We start from the raw sequence: 14,434 nt of genomic DNA, 5'->3' as shown, positions 1-14,434 counted from the left end.
ACGCCTTTAATCCAAGCACTCTGGAGGCAGAGGCACGTAGATCTCTTAAGTTTGAGGACAGCCTAGTCTACAAGTGAGTTCCAGGACAGCCCAGGTTACACATAGAAACCCTGTATCAAAAAAAAAAACAAAAAAAAGCAAATGAGGTAGTGATGAGCAGTCAACTGGAGTGCTCGTTGCCTGAAAAATGAAGATCTATTGTCTTTGTCAGAGTAAAAGAAACCATGGACAGAAGAAACCAGTTCCACAGTGACTAACCAAGTGAAGAGTGTCATCAAGACACCAGTGAAAACGACAAAGGACTTTGAGCTTCAGTAAAGAACTATGAAAATGTGATAACAGATTTGCACAGGCTAGCAGTGTAGCTCAATTGGTAAAGGGTCTGCTTTGTGTGCAGTGTCCTGACTGCACTTCCCAGCACTGCGGAAAACTGGCTACAGAGGTGCACACCTGTAATCCTAGCACTTGGGATGTCAGAGCAGAAGGATCTAGAGTTCAAGGTCATCTTCAGCTAAATAGCACATTTGATGTCTACATTAGACATTGTCTCAAAAAAACAAAAAAGAAAGAAGCTCGAGATGACTCATGGGTAACAAACACTGGCTGTTCTTTCAGATGACCCAGGTTTGAATCAAACCCATGTGGCAGCTCACAGCTGTCTCCAACTCAGGTTCTGGGGAGGAGAGGATCCAGTGCTGCCTTCTGGCCTTTGAGGGCACTGTGTGCACAAGTGGTACACTTAATATACATGAAGACAAAACACTTAGTACACATAGAATGAATAAATTGAGAAAAGTGATGAATCAGACTTACCTGACATTATCCAGTTGGGAAGATGGGAAGAAAAGAATAAAGAAAAGCAATGTATGAACCCTAAGGGACCTATGACCCATTATCTGGTATATTCCTATTCAGAGGGTATAAAAGGGGCCAGAGAATATTTGAATAAAGAATGGCTGAAAACTTTTCAGATTTAGGGACATGAACCAGTACTTTTTAAGTCTGAAACAAGACACATGAGAGTCAAACTGCTAAAAGCCAAGAAAAAGTAGAGAAGTGCTTTGGGTTTGTGGCGGCAGGTATTCCTTTGTTAGCGGATTCTCAATTCTAGAAATTTAACCTAGGGCCTTACACATGCTTGACAAATGTTCTCCCACAGAGCTGGTCTCAGCCCAAATAGACAGAGATCATGAAACCAGCAAGATCATTTCAGTACATACTTCTTTAAGAAAATGAGTCAGGAGTGGTGGCAAAGTGACTGTTAGGGTGACTACACCAGAATGATTGGGGGGGGGGGGGGGATGGGTGAGTTATGTGTTGTATGTGTGTAGATGCCTCTTCATTTGTCTCTCTCCATCTTTTTATAATTGAAAAATATCTTTATTTGGATGAGATCAGTGCCTCAGCATTTAAGAGCACACTGCTCTTTGTCCCATTGCTGGGATGAATCCCCAGGACCAACGTGACTTGGGCAGGAAAGGGTTTATTTGGTTTACACTTCCAGATCCATCATCAAAGGGAGTCAGGAAAAGCACCTGGAGGCAGCATCTGCTGTGACGGCCATGGAGGGGCGTTGCTTACTGGTTTGTTCCTCATGGCTTGCTTTCTTACTGAACTCAAGACCACCAGCCTAGGAATGGCAGCACCCACAATGAGCTGGGTGCTCCTGCATAGATGGATAATTAAGAAATGCCCTACAGCTGGCTCTTATACAGACAATTTCTCAGTTCAGGTCCCTTCCTCTCAGCTAAGTCTAGTTTGTGTCTCGTTGACATAAAATGACCGAGTATTCTTCCCTAGCAGCTGCGTGCTGGGTCACTCTTTACCTCCCATTACTTGAGTCTGTGGAGATCAGACTAAACTCCATGGGCACCAGGCATGCACATGGTGCACACACATATACAAGCAGAACACTCATATACTTAAGATTAAATAAGGCATTTTTTTTTTAATTATGTGTTGGGCATGGTAGATACATCTTTATACCAGCTTTAGGAGGCAGGGGCAAATGGATTTCTGTGATTTGGAAATCAGCCCAGCTTACATACAAAATTCAAGGCCAGCCAAAACTATACAATGAGACCCTGTCCCTGGTTTTTTGAGACAGGGTTTCTCTGTATAGCTCTGGCTCTACTGGAACTTGCTCGGTAGACCAGGCTGGCCTAGAGCGCAGAAATTCGCCTGTCTCTGCTTCAAGTACTGAGATTAAAGGCCTGATGAGACCCTGTCTCTTAAATGAAAAAAAAAATGTATACAGACACATGGCTTATGAAAAATCAAAGAGCAACTATGAGTAATCACTTCTCTGCCTCTACCATCTGGGTCCCAGGGACACAGGTCCTCAGGGTTGGTCACAATCGTCCCACATTCTAAGCCTTTTTTTTTTTTTTTTTTTTTTTGAGGCATGGTTTCTCATTGAGCCTAGAACTCAGCTAATTCAGCAGGACTTGTTGACCAGCAGACCCCAGGGATGGTCCTGTCTTTACCTCTCCAGTACTGGACTAACAGACATGCACAGCTACACTTGGCTTTTTTATGGGTGCTGGGAATCTCAGTTCAAGTTCTCATGCTTGTATGTGTCAAGCACTTTACCAACTAAACGATCTCCTCCAACCCTACCGTAGTTCTTAAATTTTGTTTGTTTGTTTGTTTGTGTGTTTGTTTTTCTTTTTTAAGAATTCTTTATAATGCCAGCACTCAAGAGAAAGAGGTGGTCTCTATAAATTTGAAATCAGGCTTGTCTACATAGGGAGTTCCAGACCAGCCAGTACTGCAGAGTATGTTTTTGGTTGGGAAGAGAAGGTGTGGAGAGTGGAGAGAGAAGGAAGCCCCCAAGATTACTTCCCGTTGTCTTTGGGGAGTAAAGCACGAGTAGTGACAGACTGGTGGGGTGTCAGCTGGCTGCACAGAGGATGTCCATGAGTCTTCCTGTTGAACATGAGATCAGCAGACAGAGACAGCCTCGGCTTAGGCTTCTCTTCCTGTCCTGCTTCTGGAAGCACATCCTGTGAGGCTCTTTCCTGTATAGTTCACGCTAACAACAAAAAGCAGCTGTGGCTTCTCTGTTCCATACAGCCGCAGTCCTTTCTTATATAGGCCCATTCTGGCCTTTTCTGTTTTGTTTTTGTTGTGGTGGTGGTGGTGGTGGAGGTTTTTCAGGACAGGGTTTCTTTGTATGGTCCTGGCTATCCTACAATTCAATCTGTAGACCAGGCTGGCCTTGAACTCCCAAGTGCTGGGGTTAAGGGTGTGTGCCGCCACCACCCAGCAGCTCCTTGCATCTTAAGAAGCAACATTAAGAAGTGTCTTCATGAGCCGGGCGTGGTGGTACATGCCTTTAATCCCAGCACTCAGGAGGCAGAGGCAGGCGGATTTCTGAGTTCGAGGACAGCCTGGTCTACAGAGTGAGTTCCAGGACAGCCAGAGCTATAGAGCTATACGGGAAACCCTGTCTCAAAAAACCAAAAAAAAAAAAAGAAGTGTCTTCACAGTTGCTCAGTAACTAAACTCATTGTGCTACTCCCAGCCGGCAGTAGTAATAGAGTCTAGTCTCCTGGACACACTGGGTCCCAGTTCAGGAGGCAGACACAGATGGATCTCTCTGATTTCAAGGTCAGCCTAGTCAAGTGGTGAGCTCCAGGCCAGCCTAGGCTTTGTGACACCCTGATTCAAAAGATTAATTAGTTAAACTTGGTCTCCTATTAAACAAAACTTAGAAATCATTTGTTCTTCTGTAACTTGAACTGGGTGTAGATTGTTTCCAAGCTAAAGTTCTGCTTTTCTTCATTTCAGGTCACTAGCAGATTGGACCTCAATAAGTAGCAGCCAGTGTTATATTGCATTTTACTGTTCTTGGTACATAGTTTGGTGTCTAAGTGACAAACTGCTGCAGTGTGAGTAGCTGCAGTGCACACAGTGAAAGCATTTGCTGCCTAGATTGCACTCACCTTTACATCGCAGCACATCCTGCTGGACACCCTCTCTGCTTCACTTTGTAGCTGGCCACCCACCCTTTATCTCAATAGCAAATTTGTTTTGATCCTGCCTCCCTTCCCTCTGTCTTCAAGGCCCTCAGTGTAACAGAGAAAGGTGAAGGGTGTCGGTTTGTAGTTGGGAGCAGCAATACAAAATACCAACACAGTAAGAAGTATCCTGGCAGTAGTGGGCCCTCCTTATCAGTTGAAATGCTTCTAGAAACAGTCTCGCTATTGGGGGACTGTAGGAGTGTGAGCTTGGACGTGTGCTCCTTCAACAGAGGGATTGCCTACTCCCAGACCAAGTATTCAGAGATCCAGTGTATATAGACTTGGCTCCCACTTCTTAAATCACTAGCTTTGCACAGACCAGGTTTGGTTTAGGAAGGAGCCGAGTTTCTTCTCCCTCTTGACAGCCTGCAGGAGTCCTAGAATGAAAAAATGCCACACATCATGTCAGATGGCCTTATATCTTATCTGAATTCCAAAACTACATGAGAATATTATGCCCTCAATTTGAAAGTGAGGAAACTGAGTCTCCAGGCAGTTGGGAAATTTATCCAAGGTAGTACAGTTGATAAACTTGGAGCCGAGTTCTCAGACTCCAAAACATGGGCCCTTTCCACTGTCTGAATGTCTCGGAAAGGCTCAGGCCGTCCTTACATACGGGAAATAGTAAACCTTAGTGGCCATGATCATTTATTGGCCCCACCTTCCCTGCCAACTCCAATTGCTTTTTTCTTTTCTTCTCAGTGAAGAAAAAATGACTGCTGCTCGGATTAGAAAATGTCACAAGTGTGGAACTGGCCTCATCAAGTCTGAAGGCTGCAACCGCATGTCTTGCCGCTGTGGTGCCCAGATGTGCTACCTCTGTCGAGTTTCTATCAATGGCTATGACCATTTCTGCCAGCATCCTCGCTCTCCAGGAGCCCCTTGCCAAGAATGTTCCAGGTGCTCCCTGTGGACCGACCCCACTGTGAGTAGATGCGTGTCAGTCCATTTCCATATATGAGAAAAGAGCAATACATTCCTGTAATGAAAAGTACTTTGTATTTACGTGACAGGTTCAGACTCATAGAAACATACAAACCAATAGCCACAGGGAAAACGGAGAATATCAGAAAACACTCACCTTGAAATACACTGAGTGTGGTGGACATGCCTTGTAGCCATTATCAGGAGGCTGGGGTAGGAGAATCACTAAGCAAGAGAGGGTGACCCCATCTCAAAAAAAGAAAAAAGTCTTGTGGACAAATCACTTCAGTCACTTAGGGGATAAACATTTTCTCTGCCATCTGGAGTGTTATACAGGACAAGGGAGAGTTATAGACAACACACTGCTGCCACCAAAACCCAACAGCTTTCACTGCACAGAGTGCTACAGAGTTCTGGGGAGCCTACAGACAAACACGACTGCATGCCTCTAATCTCAGCACTCAGAGGATGAGACAGGAGGGTTACAAGTTTAAGGCCAACCTGGGCTAGGTAGGGGGACCCTATCCCAACAATCTTTTCAAGGAAAGAAAAGCCAAATAAACATGTTGTAATTCTAGGATACAGTATATTGTAGAAAGGCAAGGGTAGTTTAATATTAGCAGCCTTCTTAATGTAATTCACCATACTGATGCAGTTAGATGTTAACAGACTGAAGGGACTCAAAACCTTCACTCTTGATTTAAACTTTGAAAAATACCATTATTAGAGCACATGCCTAGCATGCAAGAGACCCTGCATTAAATCTCCCAAACCACAAAAGAATACTAAAAAGCCGGGTGGCAGAAGTAGCACACACCTTTTTGGTTTTTCGAGACAGGGTTTCTCTGTGTAGCCCTGGCTGTCCTGGAACTCACTCTATAGACCAGGCTGTCCTCGAACTCAGAAATCTGCCTGCCTCTGCCTCCCGAGTACTGGGATTAAAGGCGTGCACCACCACGCCCAGTTTAGCACACACCTTTAATCTCAATTCTTAGGAAGCAGAGGCAGGTAGGTGGCTCTCTTAAGTTCAAAACCAGCCTGGTCTACAAAGCAAGTTTCAGGACAGCCAGGAACTTGAGAAAACCAACTATACAGAGAAACCCTGTCTAATAAAATAACAGCAACAACAACAATAGGGTGCTAGAGAGATGGCTCAGCAGTGAGCGTGTGCTGCTCTTGCAGAGTGCCTGTTCAGTTTCCAGCACCCACATGGTTGCTTATAGCCGTCCCTGGCTCCAGTCAGGGGATCCCATGCATCCTTCTGACTTTTGTGGGCATCAGGAACACACACAGTTTACAGATACAAATGCAGGCAAAACAATCATACACAAAATCATTTTTAAAACTTTTAATAATGCCAGGCATGCAAATCCCAGTACTCAGGGAGGCAATGCAGGCAGATGTGTATGACTTCAAGGCCAGCCTGGTATACAAAGCAAGTTCTAGGTCAGCCAAGGGTGCTATACAGAGAAACCTGGTCCAGGGGAGAGGGGTTGGGGGCTGGGAAGGAGAGATTTACTAGTGTTGGTCAGCATCTATACTCCCATCAAAGAAGAAGTCAAAGGAAATCAGAAGTTGAAGGCCATCTTCAATTACACACAGGTTCCAGGACCTCTTAGGCTGTATGAGACCAACTCTGTATCACAGGGAGACTGGAGAGGTGGCACTGCAGGTAGGATCACTGGTTACTCTTCAGAGGACTTGTGGTCCATGCCCAGCACCCAGTGTTGGCTCACTACCTCCTGGAACTCCAGCTCTAGAGGTTTCTATACCATCTGTGGCCTTGGAGGACACGCCACACCTATGGTACACAAACATACATGTAGACAAAACAAGCAAACACATAAAGTAAGGAAATCTTTTTTAAAATAAAATGATCCTGTCTATAAAGAAAAAAGAAAGATGCCAGGCGTGGTGGCGCAAGCCTTTAATCCCAGCACTCGGGAGACAGAGGCAGGCGGATTTCTGAGTTCGAGGTCAGCCTGGTCTACAGAGTGAGTTCCAGGACAGCCAGGGCTACACAGAGAAACCCTGTCTCGAAAAACCAAAAAAAAGAAAAAAGAAAGAAAAAACCAGGTAGCAGCTACAGCAGTTATAATCCTAGCACTTAGGAGGCTGAGGTAAGAGTCTGGGCTATATAAGAGCCTATCTCAAAACAACAAAGCAAAGCATGTTGTATTACTGAAGTGATGACACAGTTATTCATCAGCTTCTCAAGAGCTAGGATTATAGATGTGAGCCATTTCTTCATTCTCTCTTTTGGTTTTTGAGACAGGGTTTCTCTTTGTAATTCTTGCTGTCCTGGAACTCACTCTGTAGACCAGGCTGGCCTCGAACTCAGAAATCCGCCTGCCTCTGCCTCCCGAGTGCTGGGATTAAAGACATGTGCCACCACGCTCGGCTCATTCTCTCTTTTTATTATTATCTTTATTTTATGGTTTCCTGCATAGATGTATGTACACTTCTGTGCTTGGTGTCTGTCTGCCAAGGCCAGAAGAACGTGTTAGATCCCCTGCAACTGGAGTGCCACATCCTTGTGAGCCACCATGTCAGTACGAGGGGCTGAATCCCAATCATGTACCAGAGTAAAAGGCACTCTTAACCACGGAGGCATGTCTGCAGGCTCCATTGCTTCGTTTTAAACTAGGAAATGGAGGCAAAACCAATCTGTTGAGCAGAAATGCCCTAATATAGTATGAAACAGTGCTTCGTGATTTTAGTAGTTTCAGACTAGTCAGAGTGACCCAGTAGTGTAGCGAAAGCTACAGGGGCATAGAAGAGGTACAGGACCACCAGATTTAGCCTTTGGGGGCCCAGAGACAGGGCCGGAGTGGCTCCGAGGTTCTGAACTGTGGCAAGTCTGAGTGCCACTGGAGCACTGCATAGTGTGACAGATCACGTTGTCTACTATTAGGGTGGGAGGTTTACAGCTCGTACGGAATGCCTGTCCAGACTGTAAGAAGCACCTCTGGGAAACCAATGGGTAACTTTAAATATCCTGCTTAGAAGCAGAATAAGAAAAATAACAGACAGAACCAACTCCCCAGGTTATCCACTAACCTTCACACATGCCCTGGGGCACACACATACAAATAAGTGAATAGATTTTTTTTTAAAGGAAATGTAAATTATCTTTGGCAGAAGACTATATACAAGAGAAATGAAAAACTGAAAGAGAGCCAATGAGATAGTTAATGGGGAAAGATTGTGCTGCACAAAATTCAGTCCCTAGAACCTACCAAAAGGTGGAGGGGGGAAAACTGACCTGCACACCACACATACACACACAGATAATAATCACAAACTAAAATAGGGAAATTCTTACAGCTTAGGCAATTCACCAACATGTTCTTCTCTAGAGTAAAATGACTTAGTCAATCAATAAATGTTGTAATATTAAAAAATTATTAGCCGGACAGTTGGTAGCTCATGCCTTTAATTCCAGCACTTGGGAAGAAGAGGCAGGCAGATCTCTGTGAGTTTTAAGCCATCCTGATCCACACAGTGAGTTCCAGGACTGTAACTCAAAGAAGCCCTGTCTCAGAGAAGGGAGAAAAGGGGAATTAGAGAGATAGCTCAGTATCTAAGAGCACTGGCTTCTCTTCTGGAGGACCCAGCACCCGCACGATGACTTACAGCCATCTATAACTCAGTCCCAGAGAGGCCACATGTGATGCCCATACATACATGTAGTCAAAACAGCCATATGCCATAAATGCTAAAAGTTTTTTTAAAAGAATTATCAACATTGGAGCTGGAGAAATGGCTCAGCAATTAAGAGCATTTGATGCTCTTGCAGAAGGTCACAACCATCTGTAACTCCAGTTCCAGGGAATCTATCTGCCTTCCTCCTTTGGACTCCCTAGGCACCAGGAGCTAGTGTAGTACACAGACATATATGCAAGCCACACATATATGTAAGTATTTTAAGCTCTAAGTAACAGCAAGCCTAAAAATAGTGTGAAATGGTCTAGTGAGATGGCTTGGTGGGTAAAGGAACCCTGCTGCTGAGCCTGATAACCTGAGTTTGATCCAGGAGCCGTGTGGTAGAAGAAGAAAAACAGCTCCATCAAGCTGGCCTCTGACTTCCACGCGTGTCATGCACACAGTGAAAAATAGCAGTAATAACAATAATAAAATACAAATAACAAAGGTTGGTTATGACTTTAGCTACTCTCAGCTAATCTCCCCTTGCTCTGGGAGACAAATGTTTTGCTAGTGAGTTAACTCTGTTTACTTCCATGGGGAGAGATAGGTAAGAAAGCAGAGTTACAGGAAGCAGAAAAACTTGTGCAAAGCTGCCAGCTGTGCACACTGAATTCACATAACCTTCGTGGGGACAGCTTTGTACAGAGGAGGTTGTTGTTGAGATGGTTTCTCGCTGTGCTACCTGTGTGGCCTAGAGCTTAACTTGCAATCATCTTGCTTAAGCATGTTCCCGGCCGGCCGAGCAGACGTTTGGATTTCAGATGATAAGCAGCTCATCAGTGCTGGAGGGCTACAGAGCTGCTGTGTGCTACTTGTTCAAAGATGGTGCATTTAGAACCACAGTTTTTAAATGCTCCGAAACAAGATGTATGCCATATTTTATATATGCTCAGATTAGAATAAGACCCCCAAGATGCAGTATGTATGTCAGTTTTCTCCAAATATGGAAAATAATGTGAAAGGATGATGTGTAGAAGAAGAGTTATGGATAGCCGGGACCACAGACCATTGCCACAAGGCCAGGACTGAGGATTGCCAGCATGGCGTGGTAAGGGTGTGGCCCGTTAGTTAACAGGGGCTGCTTTCAACTGGCACTTACTGCTGCTGGTTACCTCAGGCTGCTTAGAATTGCCGCAGCTCCCAGCTCCCAGAGCTGAAAATCTGTGCCTTAGTGTAGAGTCTTCCTGGTTTTAAAAACTGGCATTTACTAAAGTATCTTGAAAACTCTCAACCAGCATCCTGTCACCCAAAGCAAAGGCCTTTTTCTATCTCTGGTGTGGAAATGTACAGCATACATACCACAGGAAGCAGTCAGGTCACTATTGGCCACTCTGTGGTCATGGATAGGGTGTCTTAAAGGCTGGCTTGAATCTATGTTAAAAAATTCTCAGGCTGGAGAGATGGCTCAGCAGTTAAAAGTACTGACTGCTCTTCCACAAGTCCTGAGTTCAATTCCCAGCAACCACATGGTGGCTCATAACCATCTGTAATGGGATCTGACACCCTCTTCTGGTGTGTCTGAGGACAGCTATACTGTGCTCATCATACATAAAAGAAAAAAGCTTGCTCAGAGCCACCACAGTGGGAAAGCTGTGATGCTCTGGGTGCCAGGCGTCCCTGCATCAATCAGCAGTGCTTTGTCAGGAGCAGGTTCCTATGGCCCATTGTGCCAGTGCTAAGTTGAAGGAATTAGCTGGTCATGCAGCTCAGCACCCAATGAGCCCTCTAGCAGGGAGGTGTCTCCAAGGGGGTCTATGGAACAGAGTAGAGGGTTTGTGTGTAGAAAGTGTAATTTTCCTAAATTGCTAGTTATGGGGAGGCAGCCTACAAGGGAAAGGAGAGAGGAGGTATGTCTCAGATACTTTAGGTCCTTTGATATGGCCTAATCATTCTGCCAGCTCCTGTCATTGTCTGTCTAGCTTGCATCTCTACGGGTTCAGGAGGAAATGGAGTCTTTTTCCTAAGCTAGGCCCTTTCGAGACCCCCACTTATCCCTAGAAACAGCACAGTGGGCATTGCCACATGAGGTCGGGAGTTTAGCAGCCTGGGCTGAGCTTGCTCTCTCCCCCATGCCTCCTCTTCCCCTACATGAAATCCTGTCTGCCTGCCATAGCAGGTACCTGTCCTTGGTTTTTTTGTTGAAGTGCCATCTTGTAGCCTGAGGAAGACTTTGTAGCCTGAAAAGAAGGTCAGGCAAATAGCAGTCCCTCTGATTTCCTCGGGACCATGGTGGAGATTTTGTTCCACTTGTCCCATTCCCATCAAACCAGGCATCAGCCTGGTTTCCTTGATTCTCACCAGGAGACGGATTGAAATCCAACCCAGCATCTGCTGAGTCCTCTGAGAACACAAAGCCATTCAGACTTGCCAGAGACAAAGCTTGCACTGTCCTGCTCCCGACCTCTGCTTCATTAACCAGCAGGCCAGGAAGAAGCTCGAATTGTTGTTATTCGACGCGTTCTCACGACCGGCCAGGAAGAACACAACAACCAGAATCTTCTACGGCAAAGCTTTATTGCTTATATCTTTATCGGGCCAGAGTGTAAGAAGCAAGAGAGGGAAGCAAGAGAGCGAGAAAAACGAAACCCCTTCTATTTTAAAGAGAACAACCATTGCCTAGGGCGCATCACTCCCTGATTGGCTGCAGCCCATGGCCGAGCTGACGTTCACGGGAAAAACAGAGTACAAGTAGTCGTAAATACCCTTGGCTCATGCGCAGATTATTTGTTTACCAACTTAGAACACAGGATGTCAGCGCCATCTTGTGACGGCGAATGTGGGGGCGGCTTCCCACAGTTCCCCCTTTTTCTTTTAATAAGAGCAAATAGGCCACCCATATTAATGAGAGTGGAGATAGAGGTCAAATCCCCAGTGTGTAGGTAAAGGAGCCATGTACAGGATTAGCTCTTAGGCTTACAGGCTTTTACCCAGAGCAACCCTGACCTGCTCCCGTGTCGTTTTGCCTGGGGGAAGGGAACTAGGACACTGAACCTTCATGAAAGATGACATGTCTCCCTAGAATAGGCTCATATGTGCCGCAGAGCCCTTCTACTGCAGTGCTTAGCCTTGCAACTCTCTCGGGCTGCTGAAGCACACTCACTCTATCTCGTGCAATGAGACTAGCCTCGTGAGATATAAGAGCTGAGTGGCCAGCGACCTATTGCTTAAGCATAGATATATCAGGGGAAGCTCCATGTTCTAGTCCTGCAAGCGCCTGGGCAATAACCACCTTGTCTCTCTTAGTTTGGGCCTTAAGCTTACAGACCAATCAAAGAAGCAACACTAATCCACAGCAACGTGTATCTCCAAATAATATTAATCCCACCCAATTTTTTAAAGAAAGAAAATGCTGAGGAGATCCAATTGGGTAATCCTTTGGTCAGCGACAGGTCCAAGCGCGTGGAGTTGACCTGAAGTCTCAATTCTCGAAGGATCTGTAACATATACTGAAAAAGACTTTTTGACAAATTAGCTGCCCTAGTAAATTTAACATACTGAATGGAAATAACACACAATCCCGGAAACTTTTGTTCACATCCCTGCTGAGTTATTTGTCATAATACATCTAGTTGTATCTGGACAAGATCTATGAGTTGATTAACCAGCATGAGACCTCTCTGTATCTTGACATTAGCTGAGGCCTGTTTATCTATGACTGTAGTCACTGAGGCTGACAAAGTGTTAATGGTGTCAGTCATCTGGACCTGTCCAGACAGAACCAAGGCTGTCTGAATTAAGGCCAAACCCAGTTCCCAGTTAGTGGTAAAAAAGCAGGAGAATACTTGAGCATTATACATCACCGTCATTGGGAGTGGAAATGTCGACATTATCCCCCAACGCTGCTCTCTCTTTATTATTGACGCCCTGGACATCACCAAGACGAGGGACATTAGTATTCCCTTGGTCAGTCTGGATTTTTCGGGTGAGTCTTTCTGGTACCCAAAATGGGTTGTCTTCATTCTGTGGGAAAACACAGATAGCTCCCCTGGATCTTATCAAGATAGGATCCGGGCCATACCATTTATTATCAAGGACATTTTTCCATTTAACCATCTCATTGGGCCTATCTGGCTCTGAACAATGACGTTCAGCCGCAGTATGGCCATGAGCATCAATATTTAAAAAATTGAGTGTAAAGAGTGCCAAAGACACCGACACTCTTGGTGCTCGGGGTACAGTCTCCTCAAAAGTTCCCCTCTTCTGTTTTATAAGATAGGCTTTGAGGGTGCGATGCGCACGCTCAACAATACCCTGTCCTTGAGGGTTGTATGGAAGTCCAGTCAGGTGGGTTACGTCCATCTGACGGCAGAACTGCTGAAATTTTTGGGACGTATAAGCTGGTCCATTATCAGTCTTAAGGAGTCTGGGTTTCCCCCAAGCACTCCATGCCTCAAGACAATGTTGAATCACATGTGAGGCTTTTTCTCCAGTTAACGGAGAAGCAAACATGATGCCAGAACATGTGTCAATGGACACATGGAGATATTGAAGTTTTCCAAAGGAAGAAACATGTGTAACATCCATTTGCCAGACCTGTAGAGGTCGAATACCGCGTGGGTTAATTCCCACATGAGGAACTGGCAAGAACTCACAGCAGCTTTGACATTGAGTAACAATGTCACGGGCTTCTTTTCTTGTCAAGGAGAAACGACTGCGTAATGTTTCAGCCGTCACATGAAAATTGTTATGAAAATTTCTTGCAGCCTCTACCGGGGATGATAGGGCAGCAGCCACCACTTTAGTGGCCTTATCTGCCAAATCATTTCCCAGAGCCATGGGGCCAGGTAGGCCTGAATGGGCTCTAACATGAGTAATATAAACAGGAGATCTTCTAGATAACAAAACTAATTGTATCTGCTGAAAAATATTGGCAACTCTACTGGAAGGCTTAATCACTCCAGCCACTTCTAAAAGATTTACTGCATTTACCACATAACAGGAATCTGACACAATATTAAGGGGTTCTAAAAAGGTTTTTAAAACTTCTAAGACCACTAAACATTCTACCACTTGAGGTGAATTTTCATTATATTGTTTGGATACCACTTTACCATTAGCCACATAGGCACCTATGCCAGTTTTTGATCCATCAGTATATACCACAATCCCATTTTTAAGTGGGTTTCTTACTGTTATTTGTGGAAACACAACAGATTGATTTTGGGCAAACTGTAAGATTGGATGCTTTGGATAATGGTTATCTATTTTTCCTGAAAAGGAGGTAACTAAAACTGCCCAATCATTAGATGCGGCTGCCAAGGTTTGAACCTGTGCAGCGGTATAAGGTACAATTAAAAGATATGGACTTTGCCCAAAGTGGGTGATTGCTGCTTTTAGGCCTTTAAGGGCAAGCTGTGCAATTGCATCAGGATACCAATCTATTATTTTAGCTGGGGATACGTTTGGATGGATCCACAACAATGGCCCATTTTGCCACAAAACTGCAGTTGGCAATTGTGCTGTCTTAAAGACACACAAACTGAAAGGCTGCGAATCCTCAATACGTTGTAATTGTGCATTCTGTAAGGCTTTTTCCACTTTTTGTAAGGCCTGGTTAGCAGCTAGAGTAAGAGTCCTAGGGGAGGAGATATGAGGATCTCCTTCTAAAATACTAAACAAAGGCCTTAATTCAGCGGAAGGAATCTTTAAAAAAGGTCTGAGCCAATTAATATCTCCCAACAGCTTTTGAAAATCATTTAAGGTATGGAGGTGATCTCTTCTTATCTAAACATGTAAATATTGATTTCTCTCAAAGGAGGAAATATGCGTGACATCCA

The 14,434-nt window shown here is 44.8% G+C and overlaps 1 protein-coding gene across 10 annotated transcripts in view; it reads left to right on the top strand.

Moving 5' to 3' along the window:
• The window catches only part of Rnf216 (ring finger protein 216), a 122,149-nt gene that overhangs the window by 92,468 nt on the left and 15,247 nt on the right, over positions 1 to 14,434 (top strand). For all 10 annotated transcript variants that reach the window (XM_030254042.1, XM_006504646.4, XM_006504644.4 and 7 more), the window contains one exon: positions 4,728 to 4,950. In XM_030254042.1, the coding sequence (XP_030109902.1) occupies positions 4,728 to 4,950 (223 nt within the window). The remainder of the gene's footprint in view (positions 1 to 4,727; positions 4,951 to 14,434) is intronic.

Source organism: Mus musculus, chromosome 5 (genome assembly GCF_000001635.26).
Source record: "Mus musculus strain C57BL/6J chromosome 5, GRCm38.p6 C57BL/6J".
NCBI classification, from domain to species: Eukaryota; Metazoa; Chordata; class Mammalia; order Rodentia; family Muridae; genus Mus; species Mus musculus.
This window is presented reverse-complemented; position numbering and strand designations above follow the sequence as displayed.